Source organism: Drosophila simulans, chromosome X (genome assembly GCF_016746395.2).
Source record: "Drosophila simulans strain w501 chromosome X, Prin_Dsim_3.1, whole genome shotgun sequence".
In the NCBI taxonomy this organism is placed as follows: Eukaryota; Metazoa; Arthropoda; class Insecta; order Diptera; family Drosophilidae; genus Drosophila; species Drosophila simulans.
In genome coordinates, this window is record NC_052525.2 from 19,382,532 (window position 1) to 19,397,171 (window position 14,640).

The 14,640-nt window shown below is 43.0% G+C and overlaps 3 protein-coding genes across 4 annotated transcripts; 1 reads left to right on the forward strand and 2 right to left on the reverse strand.

Annotated features, from left to right (window-relative positions):
* Positions 1-524: 524 nt before the first annotated feature.
* On the reverse strand, positions 525-1,039 carry LOC120285303. Its single transcript, XM_039297035.2, has 3 exons — positions 784-1,039; positions 684-711; positions 525-628 (listed from the first exon to the last, which is right to left on the reverse strand). Exons 1-2 carry the CDS (start codon positions 1,037-1,039, stop codon positions 698-700), a joined length of 270 nt encoding a protein of 89 aa, XP_039152969.1. The 3' UTR covers positions 525-628; positions 684-697.
* A 125-nt stretch (positions 1,040-1,164) lies between these two features.
* On the reverse strand, positions 1,165-2,375 carry LOC6728579 (pupal cuticle protein Edg-91). Its single transcript, XM_039297034.2, has 2 exons — positions 2,238-2,375; positions 1,165-1,717 (listed from the first exon to the last, which is right to left on the reverse strand). Exons 1-2 carry the CDS (start codon positions 2,302-2,304, stop codon positions 1,317-1,319), a joined length of 468 nt encoding a protein of 155 aa, XP_039152968.1. The 5' UTR covers positions 2,305-2,375; the 3' UTR covers positions 1,165-1,316.
* A 2,666-nt stretch (positions 2,376-5,041) lies between these two features.
* On the forward strand, positions 5,042-13,092 carry LOC6728580 (neprilysin-3). 2 transcript variants are annotated; one of them, XM_016176996.3, is made up of 9 exons: positions 5,042-5,382; positions 7,623-7,739; positions 8,533-8,695; positions 8,747-8,867; positions 8,936-9,250; positions 9,311-9,805; positions 9,907-10,736; positions 10,872-11,014; positions 11,075-13,092. In XM_016176996.3, the coding sequence occupies exons 1-9, from the start codon at positions 5,371-5,373 to the stop codon at positions 11,249-11,251; spliced, it is 2,373 nt and encodes a 790-aa protein (XP_016040109.1). In that variant the 5' UTR covers positions 5,042-5,370; the 3' UTR covers positions 11,252-13,092. The 2 variants fall into 2 exon arrangements, with proteins under 2 accessions (XP_016040109.1, XP_016040108.1); XM_016176995.3 differs by lacking the exon at positions 5,042-5,382 and adding an exon at positions 6,747-6,921.
* The last annotated feature ends 1,548 nt before the right edge of the window (positions 13,093-14,640 follow it).

The following is a 14,640-nucleotide window of genomic DNA, read 5'->3' on the forward strand; positions in this document are numbered from 1 at the left end:
GGTTAAATTGTTACCTCAGACATAACTACATACATATGTACACGGAAGAAAGTCAGATATACTTATGTGCTAATTAGTGCCGCCATATGCATACCTCAATTATCTCGTACTTATATATGTATGTATGTAGATGCAAACATGTGTGTTCTAGGTGTAGTTTGCCTATGAGGTCATAAGCCCTGCGACTCAGTTATTCTGGCCCAAAAGCTTTATCAACATGTGTCAGCCCATATTCCACTCCATATTTGTTTGTCGTCTTTGTTTTCGTTTGGGTTCTTTTCGCTTTTCTGCCTTCCGAAGGGGCGGCTAATTACATGGGCGTTACCCGCTTAAATATATCAATTGGGTGGGCGTGTCCCAAGAAGATGACGCAGCCGATCTGCTAATTCAACTTGTTTATCGTTAGTCACTTAAACTGAGCAGCTGCGTTGGAAGCAATAATTTAACAAATTCACGATCTTACGTGCAAACTTTAATTTGATGATGTACATATATATAAATGCTGAATAAAACAACGAAATGAATTTACATTTAATTATTCCTTTATTTAACGCTCCACTTGGAGTGTTTTAAATTAGTTGTAGAAATATTTGAATACATACGAATTTGTCGAGCTTTTAAGCTTATTCTGGAAAACAAAGAGGGTCTTACTATATGCAAGAAATGCCTTTCATATATCTTACCTCTAAATCCGAAGTTAATCTGAATCTTCTGTAAGTAATATGTAAAACATTGCAATGTAAATGTAATGTAAGTAATACCATTGATGCGAAGATTATTTACCATTGCCACTGTGCCTGTCACTTGCTGTTATCTCATCCCTTGCATGTTTAATATAATAGTTGCCGTCGTGTTCGTGGATCATACATTGAACGATAAGCTCATTAAGAGCGTCTTCAATTTGCCTGTCCAATCCCCTGAATTTGATTTTCGTGGCTGTGCTCACCGCTCTCAGGATGACCGACTTGGGGGCAGAGCCACCCACGGCGTCTACGCACTGGATCACCAGTTGGCAAAAGTCTGATTTTCTAAGCGACATTTGAAAATCGAATTTTCTCCGTTTACAAAATAATTTGGCTTTTACGTTGATGAAATATAATTTCGATTGTGACGTTCAATGGAGTTCTCTAAGCCTTCTGGGCGTACCAAAATCAAATCAACTAATTCATTCTGACAACAAACCACCTTGCAGTAGAAAGCATTTTATGTTTTAGTAAATAATGGAGAATTTACACAACTGAAAAGTTTACATAAATTAAGCTAAGAGACTAATTAAAAAAAATTTAAAAAAAAAACGATCCCACGCTGCAGCCGCATCAAAGTCTCATGCCGCCCAAGGCCAATCCAAGGGCTATGGTCACGGTGGCGCCCACCGAGCTGGCGATGATTGCTCCGCCATTCTGGTAGCCGTAGCTACCCGGGTAGTTGGGGTCCGGCCGTACGCCCATGTAGCCCGGCTGGCCGGGCTGGCCCACCTGGTTGCTGTAGGAGAAGGGGCGACCGTGCTCGTCCGTGCCGCCCACGTAGTAGGCTCCATTGCCGCCCGCTCCGCCGTAGGAACCACGCGAATCGATGCCGGCGTATCCGTAGCTGTATTGCGGATCCTGGCCACTCAGACTTCCCGGCGGATGCATCCCGCCGGACTGGGCGTTCGAATAGACGCCCACGCCGGCCGCATTTCCATTGTTCCAGTGCACCGTACCGGCCTGGGCATCCACTGGATTCAAATGAAATGTGCTTGCATTAGTAACGCATCTAAAAGGTAAGTTTCCTAGACCACAAAGTACCCGCCACTCCTAGTGGACAAAAAAAAAACCTATAATATTGCACATTTTAAACCAAATAGTTCAAAACTTTTGCTCCCATATAGTATATTTGGTTTCAACTAAAAACGAACACTTATTTAAACTTTACAATAACTACTTATATTCTCTCCCCATGTTGGAAACCTAAAATTGGCGCAATTTTGAACAAATATTACTATACATTTGTGTACATTTAATGCGTTTCCCAAAAACTAGGGATCAATGAATTGCTGGTAATATCCCAGTGCTTAATTCTCCATCACAAGTTGAAATTGAATTTGTTTACTTGGCACTGTCAAAATCGTATGTATCGTATGTATGTGCGAATGCGATGTGTTATTTTCCATGGAAAAGCCGCTGAGGCTTATTCGTTTGTTTATTTATAGTGTTATTGGTGCGAATTTTCATAGGCTATGGGACCGTTTCACTCACCAGCACTAAAATGAACTAGTGCCAACCCGATAACAATGACGATCAGAATGCGATTGAAATTCGACATGTTTTCCGAATGCGCGTTTGACTTCAACTAAACCGCCTCCGAAGTGCCGTTGACGGTTTTAAACTCGATTCCCAAGCCCGGCTCTCATGTTATGAGCAACAATAGCGATTTGCTGCCATGAGTCATATTTTTTGGTGTTTATTTACCCAATTTGAATGGAGCTGTAGCTTCGGTGGGGTATGATCGAAATAGGCACTTTATTTAACACTGTAAACAAACACTGAAATCGAAATTTATATAAACAGCAGTTATAGATCTGTAATGTTACTATTAGGTATCATATAGTCGAATCGCATACAAATGTACAACGTTTACAACTTGGATTTATCTCACTCTTTAATTCGATGTGTCTTTAAGCTGCAGGTAATGGGTATCTTTTAGTTGATACCCTTTCCTTATTTATTTGCTTCTGCTAAATTAGTGAATCCTCAAAATAAAATTTAGCTATACTAAAGGTATCTTATTGTATATATGTACATATAAACAAATATGTATGCAGAAACTCCAAATTTATTCATAGTTTATTTGTTCCACATGCATTTGAGTTTATTTTATATTCGATCAAAGAATATAAAACCGCAGTCGTACTTTATTTCCCAATCGAGAACACCCAACTTCAAGTGCTTTCATGTTCGAGTCTCGAGATGTTTTTTGTTTTGCTGTATAGAACACGATAATTGGTTGGGTCATTAATGATATGCACGACACGGGCCGGGGTCATCATGGGTTAAGGTGTGCTCCCATGTTGGTTTACCCCAGAAGTCGAGATACATAGATCTTCTGACGAATGGGGAATGTCGAGTCAGGCTGCTTTGATGATCGCCCGAATTGTATTCGAACCTACGTTGATCTTTTATGACCAAGTATATTTTGCATGCATATCTATCTAAATATTAACATATATACATGTATAGGTATATTGTTGTCCGTTCGTTTCGCACTTTTAAGATGCAGATGGAGGAGGGACTGTCGGGGGCGGGCAAACAATGCAGCTACGTTGTGGCTACCGTTCGACGGAATATACATACGTATATGTACATACATGCATATGTAGAAAACGAAAAGCCCCACAATACAATTGGTGGGCATGTGCGAATTGTTTGCTTTCTCAGTTGTGACGTAAAGCAATTTGGGTCGGCCGATATGGAATCCATGCAGTGCGATTCGAAACTATTCAATAGCTTATGCTTGTATTTTTGCTGCTCTGCCGAAGATAGTGAAATTGAATAGTGACTGTCATTCGACTGACATGTTCATTGACGTTCACTATTCATACCCATTGCTCGCACAGGAAAAGTGTATCCAAAGACACTAGAATAATTATTATTATTATTATATTTTTGTTATTCTAGTGTCTTTGGTGTATCCGTCCGTGCTGAGGAAAACAATAAAAACGTTTTTGATTTCAGTCAAAATTAAATATTAAAAGACCCTGTATGTAATATAGATAATTAATATAAAATAATTTTATAATATATATTTATAATAAATTATAATATAATATAATAAAATATAATAAAATATAATTTAATATAATATAATATAATTAAATATATATAATAATAATATATATATTAATATACCTTTAAATTAATGAACTCTTTTATATTTTATAAGTATTTTACCTGCCTGTTTCGTTTCACCAACAGTGTGGCAGCCTTCGCATTAATTTTTGTCGACGTACTACTTGTGAACCCATGCAAAATTAAAATTTACGTTGCCGAGGTGGGGTCAGAAATAAATTTTTTATAAAATAATTAAGTAGCAGCATGATCTTGTGGTGATGATGTGGAATAAACATCAATAGACCACTGACTAAACTATTTTTTTCCCTTACTAAATAATTCGATTTGATTTAAAAAGCTTATCGTTTCGGCCAGACAAAATTGCCCGTTTTATAAATCGAAAAATGTTTAAGAATTCGAAAACCAAAGCATCGATTTTGCATGCAACCTGAGCATGCCATTATAGTCATAAATTTTCAGATTGAATGGTGCTGACGTTTTTGACGATCTTTAAATTTATTTTTTTCTAAGATTTGCTTGAGTTCGATTGGGGAAAAAATTAGAAAAAATTTAAAAAATGTTCCAGGTTGTGGGCGTGACCGTTTTGGCGGTTTTAGGGCGTTGAAGTGGACTAGTACAAATGTGAAAAAATCTCAACACACTTTTGAAAAGTGTGGGAGGGGCAGTTTTGTGCGGTTTGTGGGAGTTAGAGTGGGCGTGGCAATATGGGTCAACAAACTTGCGCTGCGTCTTTGTCTCTGGAATCTGTATGCTGAATCTTAACCTTCCAGCTTTTATAGCTCCTGAGCTCTTGACGTTCATACAGACAGGCGGACAGACGGAATAGGCTAGATCGACCTGGCTATTGATCCTGATCAAGAATATATACACCTTATATATTCGCTTCCTTCTGGTATACCCTACGGGTATTAAACTATATCTGGCCAAACTTGGCTTCCGATTAATTGGGAATTTCGAGAATCGTAAGCTTGGGATATTCGATTACGTGTGTTAAAGCGATAGCTTTAGTGAAAGGCACTGTGATTGTCTGGCAACTCGTCGCGCGGAGCGTTGCCACCGGGCAAACAGATCCTGCGCAGTGGACCAAGTTCTCCGGCCATGGCTTCAACTCGCTCCCTCCTGCCACGCACTTCTCTCTCTGTTTGTGTGTGTTTTGCTCACCTACTACGTTTGTGTTATGGTTTTTCCTTTTTCGGGGGAGTCCAACCACCCGACTCCCAGCGCCGAGTGAAATTGGAGAGAAAAGGCTAGTTCGAGTGCGATTACCGCTGCTGCTGGTGCTGGAGCTGGCTGTCAGTGGCTCGAGTTGGCCGTGTTGGTGGATACCGTTGCCTTTTTGTGGCTCAGAGCGGTTTGTTTGACCGCGAGCGGAATGCAGATAAACGCGTTTTAAATGAATTGCTGAACGGTCGAATGTAATACCCATCGAGGGTCGCCCAAACTTTATCGAAAGTGCAACAATAAACGGAAAAGGGTCGAGAAAAAGCGAGCGCAGGGAGCTGGAAAAGTTGCATTGCCTTCTTTCTAGCGCACAAAGAAAATGAGCGCAAAGGTAGGCCAAGAGCGCGCCTCTCTTTCGCCGTATGTGTGTGTGTGTGTGTGCGAGTGCGAGTGTGTGCTGTATGTGCAATCACCAGAAGTCCCCACCCCCACCCCACCACTTGCAAACAGTGCGATTCAAAGTCATAATTTCATTTGCAATTGAATAAATGCATCCCAGCCACACCCCCCTCTGCCACTCACACATCTAAGCTGCTCCGATTTTATGGCCCTTGGTATAGAGAAACTGGAAGGAATGCAGCACAAATGAAGTAGCTAGTAGCTACCATATGGTATACCAAGTAGCCAGGATACTCGCAGCAAAGTCGGGAAAGGAGGTGGCATAACGACGGATAATGACGAGTGGAGAGCACTCGTTCTACCAGATTTCAACTCAGTGCAGCTCAAGTGAAATCCCATTGTGGCGATTCGGAAGCCCTGCAGTTATCATCTGTTGCCCAGAAAAAATGCCATGAAGAGCGTTTATGAACTTGGGGAATCCGAAGTAGCCACCATTGACTTTCAGATGGGCTCCGGTTCATTAAAACTGGCAGAACAGTCGTATTAAATATCCTTATTTTGAGGATAAGGTATATAATGCTGCCTCAGAACTTAGCTAATCATGTTCAATGGGACCTAGAGATGCCTCATATCCAATTATGTTATGGACTAACTCATACCTCCTTTTTTTCCAATACATTAGCCGATTGATTCGTGGCAAAAGGAGTGCTCGTTAGGCTATAACGCCATTTAATGCGTGTTTACATTCAACAGTCTGCTAAATGTCAGTTGTGTTTACATTGCGATGGAAAATCGTGGCGAGAGGCAGTCCAGACTGAGGGATACCCCTTGCTTAATGTGTTTTTAAGAGTGGTTCTTTATCATATCGCCCCCATCCATCATATATTATTTATATCGCTTGTTGTCCGACACCAGATCACGTTCGTATCTATCTTAGAGATACCAATTCGTTGGCAAACAGATCGAGTTCGAAAGCTGTCATATGGCGCCTTTCCGATCCCCGATCCCAAATCGACATTAGAATATTATGGATGGGTGTAAGCAACAGATGCATATATAGACATGCACATATGAGCAAGGCCGAATCTTTGGGGTATATTGCATTGTGTTAATTGAATACATATGCCTCTCCTTTCCATTTCAATGCGCCCAGTATATCCATTTCGGCTACATCTTGGCACATATTGCCGCAGCAAACACGCACACAGCCGCCAGTCAATTAATTTGAGTACAATGCAAAACTATCCAATATATCGCGCCGTTGGCCCGTAGATGTTTTCTGCTTTCGGGCATTGTTGAATTGGGTGGTCGCAGAACTCGGAACTCGCAGTCCCTGAGTTCCGAAGCTCGCCGGGCTCGACCGCCAGTGCCTTGCGAGCGGTCATGGGCTAAGCACAGATACAGTATCGTTGCCGCGCTCTGTTTTCATACCGCTCGTCCCGTCGAAGTTCCGAAAAATAAACACACTACCGCATACCGTGCTCCCCATACACATCGATATACCAGAATGTGGCTTTCCGACTGCCGTTCGGTATGTCCGTGCTTCAGCTTCTGTATCTCCTCCACTAAGTTTCAGTTAGACATGGAATGCTGACAAGTGGTTGAGAATGGTTTTTGTTTGGGTTAACCCTTAGGCGAAACAGTTCATGTGTGCTTCAGACCCCTCGATTTCTTTCGAATGTATATCTAGGCAGCGAGTAAAAATAGTCCAAAGATTTCGTGGAACTACAGTTAATGGTCAGCAATAAAAAGTGTTTCATAGAAACCAATGATGAGAAAGCAAGTTCAATTATATATTCGACAAAATTATATATATTTCTCTTAAGTAGTTGGGCATTATCTGCTTCTATTTCTTCATTTCCATATAGTTTAGGTAACTTTCAAATTGTTTTTACGATGAATGCAGATTATCTGAAAACCTTGGAATGCTCTGCTGACACAAGGGTTAACACTTTTGAGTACATAGAGCCCCATATGACAATGGGCAGCAGTGGGCGGGGATGTGAGAGAAATGTAAAGCACAAGGCGTTGAGTGAGCGCTAAAGAACGCACGGTATCTATACAATCCGAGCGGAAAAGCTTCGCATGTATGTACGGATACGACGGGCTACTTATCGGATGCCCTACAGCAAAAAACATGTGATAACAGAAAGCAGCAACATATTTAGATCTAATCTAACGCGCGTTGGTAGACAATTTGATGGGATTACAACAATTCGATTCTCATTCCAGATGACGCGCTACAAGCAGACCGAATTCACGGAGGACGACTCCAGTTCCATTGGCGGCATTCAATTGAACGAGGCGACCGGCCACACGGGCATGCAGATACGCTACCACACCGCCCGGGTATGTGAGAAACCTGTCGGGGAACAGAGCGCATATAACACCTTCCGTGCAGTGCAGTTCAGGCAGCTTTATCAGCTTTATCTTTGTGGCAATGACCCAGAAACGAGTGGCAAATGGGGCCAACGTGAGCGCTTTTCTCATTCGCTGCTCGAAGGTTGCCAGTTGACAGTGAAAAGTCGGCTCCTATGAGTGGGAGTGCGCTGGTGTGAGCTTTTCCCTCTGCGAACTCACACGAATTCCCTATCTGGTGGCAGGGTAACGACGGCTTTGAGAGGCGGTTCGTTGTTCGTGGTTCAAATAAAATTTCACTTCATGTGATATTATTCCGTAGATAGACGATAGTTGGTATATAGCACTTGTCCGTAATTTTATCAACTTTCTACACACTTTTCCATACAATTGTATCAACAAAATGTCTAAAAGCAAGCAAATTACTATACAATTTAAACAGTGTGTACAAAAAGCAATTTAACTTAAGCAACGTGCAATGCAACCAATATTTGTCTTCGGAGAGTGCATTTCAGAGTCGTTGTGGCGTCTGAAAAGTCATTTATAAGCCAAATTCCCCCTCTCCATCTCAGCGATATATGGAAAAATTAGCAGGCAAGTGCCTTACGCTTGCGAGATTGATCCCATGTAGATACCACCCCAATGTGTACAAGTTTGAACTCATTTGAACCGCCGTCGTCTTGTTTACAAAACACAATTCGCTGGAAAAGATTTATGGGGCGAATCTTTTGTGCATGTGGAGGCCAGAATGATTGGTGGCTAATGCGGCGTTTTCATTCCACAGGCTACATGGAATTGGCGCTCGAGAAACAAGACGGAGAAATGGCTGCTCATCACGACTTTTGTGATGGCCATCACGATCTTCACGCTGCTCATCGTCCTTTTCACAGATGGAGGCAGCAGCGATGCGACCAAGCACGTCCTTCACGTCCAGCCGCACCAAAAAGGTATGGATTGAGTGAATGTAATCTAAGGATACTCAATCTTCTCCCTTCCAGATTGTCCTTCCGGCAATGAGCTTCCTTGCTTGAACAAGCACTGCATCTTCGCCTCGAGCGAGATCCTCAAGTCCATCGATGTGACCGTGGATCCCTGCGATGACTTCTACGGATATTCCTGGTGCGTTAACTAAAAATAATTCAAATTGTTCAAGAGGAGTTCGAGTAACTGTTTGTTTGAAATTGCAGTAATCAATGGATCAAGAACAACCCCATTCCCGAGGGGAAGTCCACGTGGGGCACCTTCGGCAAGCTGGAGCAGATGAACCAGTTGATAATCCGCAACGTGCTGGAGAAGCCGGCAAAGAGCTTTAAGTCGGACGCGGAGCGGAAGGCCAAGATTTACTATGAATCCTGCCTGGATGCGGATGAGCACATGGAGAAGCTGGGGGCCAAGCCCATGAACGATCTCCTGCTGCAGATCGGAGGATGGAACGTGACCAAGAGCGGCTACAACGTGGCCAACTGGACGATGGGACACACTCTAAAGATTCTGCACAACAAGTGAGTTAAGCAGGGCTTCTGATGGCGACTTATATAGCTACCATGCATTCATCTCTGCAGGTACAACTTCAACTGCCTGTTTGGCTGGGCGATCGGGGAGGACGACAAGAACTCCTCGCGTCACGTCATCCAGATCGATCAGGGCGGTCTGACGCTGCCCACCGCTGACTACTACAACAACAAGACGGACAATCACCGCAAGGTGCTCAACGAGTACATTGAGTACATGACCAAGGTGTGCGTCCTGCTCGGGGCCAATGAGTCGGATGCCCGCGCCCAGATGATCGGCGTCATTAACTTCGAGAAGAAGCTGGCCAACATCACCATTCCGCTGGAGGATCGCCGCAACGAGGAGGCCATGTATCATCCGATGCAGCTGCGACAGCTGTCCAAGCTGGCGCCGTTCCTCAACTGGACGGATCACTTCGACAATGCCATGCAGATGGTGGGTCGCCGGGTCACCGACGACGAGGTGGTGGTCGTCTACGCACCCGACTTCCTCAAGAACCTATCGGACATCATTCTCAAGATGGAACAGACCGAGGAGGGAAAAATGTGAGTGAACTTAAAGGGAAAATGTATGACCGTTGGCGCTATGACTACCATTTCCTGCTTGGGCTATTCAAGTTCCTGCACTGAATCTCTGATCCTTTCAGCACCTTGAACAATTACCTCGTCTGGCAGGCGGTACGCACGCTGACCAGTTGCTTGTCCAAACCATTCCGGGATGCCTATAAGGGCGTGCGGAAGGCCCTCATGGGCTCGGATGGCGGCGAGGAGATCTGGCGATACTGCGTCTCGGACACGAACAATGTGGTTGGGTTCGCCGTGGGTGCTATCTTTGTGCGTCAGGCCTTCCATGGGGAGTCGAAGCCGGCGGCCGAGCAGATGATCGGCGAGATCCGCGAGGCCTTCAAGATGAATCTACAGAATTTGACCTGGGTGGACAAGCAGACGCGCGAGAAAGCTATCGAGAAGGCCAACCAGATCTCGGACATGATCGGATTCCCCGACTATATTCTGGACCCCGTGGAACTGGACAAGAAGTACGCGGAGTTGAACATCACACCGAATGCCTACTTTGAGAACAACATCCAGGTGGCCATTTACAATCTGAAGAGCAACCTGAAGCGTCTCGACCAACCGGTGAACAAGACCAACTGGGGCATGACCCCGCAGACGGTCAACGCCTACTACACGCCCACCAAGAACCAAATCGTATTTCCCGCGGGCATCCTGCAGACGCCCTTCTTCGACATAAACAACCCCAAGAGCCTGAACTTCGGGGCCATGGGCGTGGTCATGGGTCACGAGCTGACCCACGCCTTCGATGACCAGGGACGTGAGTACGATAAGTTCGGCAACATCAATCGCTGGTGGGATTCCAAGAGCATCGAGCGGTTCAACGAAAAGTCCGAATGCATTGCCAGACAGTACAGTGGATACAAGATGAACGGACGCACCCTCAACGGCAAGCAGACGCTGGGTGAGTAATCTATGTGATGATCTATATAGGATCTGTAGGGGATTTATCAATTTAGTATGTAGAACGCAGCATCCAGAATTGGGGAATATGTATACTACCTAAGCTAAATTGTATTTACTCATTTAATACTTATAGGCGAAAACATAGCCGACAATGGCGGCTTAAAGGCGGCCTACCACGCCTACCAGCGAACCAAGAGCGACCGTGATGTGGATGTGCTGAAGCTGCCGGGCCTGAATCTCACGCACTCGCAGCTCTTCTTCGTGTCCTTCGCCCAGGTGAGTGCTGTTTCCATAGCTACACTACGGAATACTGAATACTTGTGGTCATTCCCGAAGGTCTGGTGCTCCAGCACAACGGATGAAACGAACCTGCTGCAGATGGAGAAGGATCCGCACTCGCCGTCGCAGTTCCGGGTGATCGGCACATTGTCGAACATGAAGGAGTTCGCCGATGTCTTCCAGTGCAAGCCCGGCAAACGGATGAATCCCATCGACAAGTGCGTGGTGTGGTAAGGGGGTAGCGCAATTTCGATCTCAGAACGAGCCAAAGATGGAGCCAAAGCCAAAGCCGAGCAACTAGACAACCATTTCAGGTGCGGATGGTGGGACGCTGATACAGATACAGATGCAGATGCAGATGCAGACTGGGAGATACAGGCTCAAAGTGCTGATCCTGTATTCCGGATTTTATTGTTTAAGTTGTGTCACTTCGTTTTTATTTTTATGTTGCCATTTGTATTTTGTCGAAAGACCGTCAGTCATTGTGCCTATGAAAATGATAGAAACTGGCGATAAATTCACGTTCGCACTCCAAGGGGTCTGGAGTGCCGATCTATACATAATAGGTCCTGGAGCAGGATCAAGGGACCCTTAACTACATTTGAATGTGAACGCACGAGCTACCAACTTTATGGGATGGGTGTGTGCGATCAAGCGAGATGCGGCACACGCCCAGCGGGTCTGATATATATATATATAAAGATATATATATATATATATATATAAATAGATATGATAACGATAAACGATAATTGTAACTTAGCTATTTGTAGAACTATGAATGTATATTGTATTATAAAGATACAAAGTTCGCAGCTCGTGTCCGAAAGAAGAAGGTTTTCTCCCAACTTAGAAATACCTTCGAAAGAGTTTTGAAAAATCTCATTTTTTTTTCTTAAAATACGATTGCGACGAAGTTCCTGAGAACGGGATAGAAATAAAATGGTGGGCTACTGGGTGCGAAAGTGAAAGAGATAGAGATAGAGATAGAGATAGAGATATAGAAAGAGAGGCAAACAGTTTTGAAGCTTTTCAGTTGCCAAAGTGAACACGAAATAAATGCGTGATTTAGTTTTTCATTATTATAAGTTGAAAATTAAAGAATTTTTGTTTCGATCGGAAAATAGCTCCGTCTGATACATTTGTTTTCTTTACGGGTTCCTAAAAATTTGCAAATTGTTGTCGATTTGAATTTATGTTATAACCTTGTCAAGCAGAATAGCAAAATAGACAAAGTCTGGAATTGGAATGAAAAGAACAGAACACAAACCAACACCAATTAATTAATAATCGCTCAGATATTGAGATGCAGAGCCAACCAAATTGGAGGGATTTTCTTTTGTACGAAAGAAAAACATATCAGACTAAGATGATGTGAAAAAAGCCAACACCAACCACGTATATCTATGGAACTTACCTAGGCACCAAATCGGAATCAATCCAAGAAGTTAGCTATAAGATAATGAACATCCTCAATCAGTCAGAGCACAAATCTCCTCCAGCTTAGCTAGACAATATGGCCAAAAGGTTTTTCGGTTCACTAGCCCGATTCTCGAGGGCCATTCCATTTATGTAGTTTCGATTGTTATCCACATTTTCGATTCAGAATCAACGTACATACGACGAATGCATTTATCTCTTCATTTAGTCATTGCTTTCCCGAATCATTTGATTTTAAATGCTGGGAGTATCTGGACACAGAACAAAACTAAGTTGATGTATTATATAACATGTGTATGTATTTATAGTTTGCCCCAATCAGTTGATAGAAAGGGGGAACGGGGGTAGCTAAGGGGGTATACTATTAAAACCCCTCTATATCCATCGAGATATCAAGCAGATGATTTTTGTATTCTATATATGTACTATATGATAGATGAAGAAATGATAACTATAATACAAATATTAAAATATTATTATTATACAAACTACATATACATTAACTGAATGTTTAAATGCGAATTATTTTTATTGTCTATTAATAAAGTGTATATGTGCATGTATACATTTGCGAAAAAAAAACAATAAATTATGCTATAGTCGTGCGTCCCGACTAAGGGAAACCAACTACTCAACACACTGAATTTTGTAAAACTGATATACTGTTGTACAAAGGGAAAAGTTGCTCAGTAAGGGCTATCACAGGGTAGCAAATTAGCAAGACACCAAAGACCCATTTTCAATCATAATGGAAAAGGAAGGGGTATTGTGCTTATGGAAAAACCAAAGCCCAATAGAAAAAGTCGAGAGCAAAAGCAGAAAAGCGAATGTAAAAAGCTTAAGCATGTAAAATTGCCTAAATAAATTTTAAATAACTTTATAAATTACAAAACAAATAAGACAAAAGCAGCGGAAAAGCAGATATGCAGACCCAAAAGTGCACATAGGCCAAAAGCAAAGCACAAGCGTTGGATTTTCTGCTTTTGCGCGTCTACTTTTGCTTTTTGCTTTTGCTTTTGCGCTGTTGCGCTTTTGCTTCCGCATTGTTGCTTTTGCTGTTGCTCTGGCTATATACATATATAGAATCAACGATGCATTCTCCACTGCGTCGTAGAAAATATGCATTTTTCAACTTTTTAACTCCTTAAAGTTCATTTTCAGTTTTTAATACCCATGTTGCTCTTACCACCCTCGCAAAATTATAGTTAGAAGTTTCGTGCTTCTGAAATTATGTGCAAGTTGATCATAAATAAATTGGATTCATTCTACCAATTTGCTCAGCCCCTGTTGGTATTTCACTGTTCTAACTATTCCTTGAAAATATTTGTTAAAGTTATTGCTAGTGCTTTCGATAATTCGTGTATATTCATCATAAATGAACTGCATTCATTTCGTTCACCACTGTTAAGTTATTAAATTGTGACTTGACTTGCTGTCTTAAATATGGCGGGCACAAATTACAGAAATTTTCGCAACCCCTGACTCTTAAATCGGTCGAACTTTGGCTTTATGACAAAGTTCTAATAAACTTTCGGTGTTGTTGCGCACCCAACCTCGCACACTTGCACACAGAGACACCCACACACTGGCAGCCGTATGTGGATGGATATACAGAAATGCCAGCAAATTGCTTACATAATAAATAATAATAATAGCGTGCGATTTTTAGCGCAATTTAAATTTATTTATGGCACTTGTTTGTTCGCATGTCAGCCGCAAGTTTTAGCCAGACATTTTTGCGCCCACAGTGAATCGACACACAGGTGGAGTGTTGGTGCTGTTGGTGGTGTTGGTGGTGCGGTGGCACTCTGTGGCTCGGTGGTTCTTTGGTGCGGTGATTGTGCCAAAGGTGGGCCAAGTTTGCTGGAGTCCTTCGTCGGATTTGCCTATTTTTATCATTGCGGCTTATCCCGGTTGCTTGGCATCCGAGCATTTTCGCCAGAGAATTCAAGCTGCTTAGTGGCGAGAGATGGCGATGCCGACTCATAAATCCTGCCTGCGGCATTGCCACAGCCATACAGCCATGGAATGGATGTGGATGTGGATGTGGATGTCCTCGACCTGCCGTCTTATCGCATTCCCCGAATCGGGTATCCCCACCCACCCCATCCCTCCGGCAAGGACTCGGGGGTCAGATGGAGATGGGCTGCTTAAATGGCAATTAGGCCGCCGCACTTACTGAC

Coding starts and splice junctions, on each gene's coding strand:
- LOC120285303 (XM_039297035.2), bottom strand. CDS start 1,039: ATGTCGCTTAGAAAATCAGACTTTTGCCAACTGGTGATCCAGTGCGTA.
- LOC6728579 (XM_039297034.2), bottom strand. CDS start 2,304: ATGTCGAATTTCAATCGCATTCTGATCGTCATTGTTATCGGGTTGGCA. Junction 1,718..2,237: donor ACTAGTTCATTTTAGTGCTG/GTGAGTGAAACG, acceptor ATTTGAATCCAG/TGGATGCCCAGGCCGGTACG.
- LOC6728580 (XM_016176995.3), top strand. CDS start 6,898: ATGTGGCTTTCCGACTGCCGTTCG. Junction 6,922..7,622: donor GGCTTTCCGACTGCCGTTCG/GTATGTCCGTGC, acceptor TTCTCATTCCAG/ATGACGCGCTACAAGCAGAC. Junction 10,737..10,871: donor CAACGGCAAGCAGACGCTGG/GTGAGTAATCTA, acceptor TAATACTTATAG/GCGAAAACATAGCCGACAAT.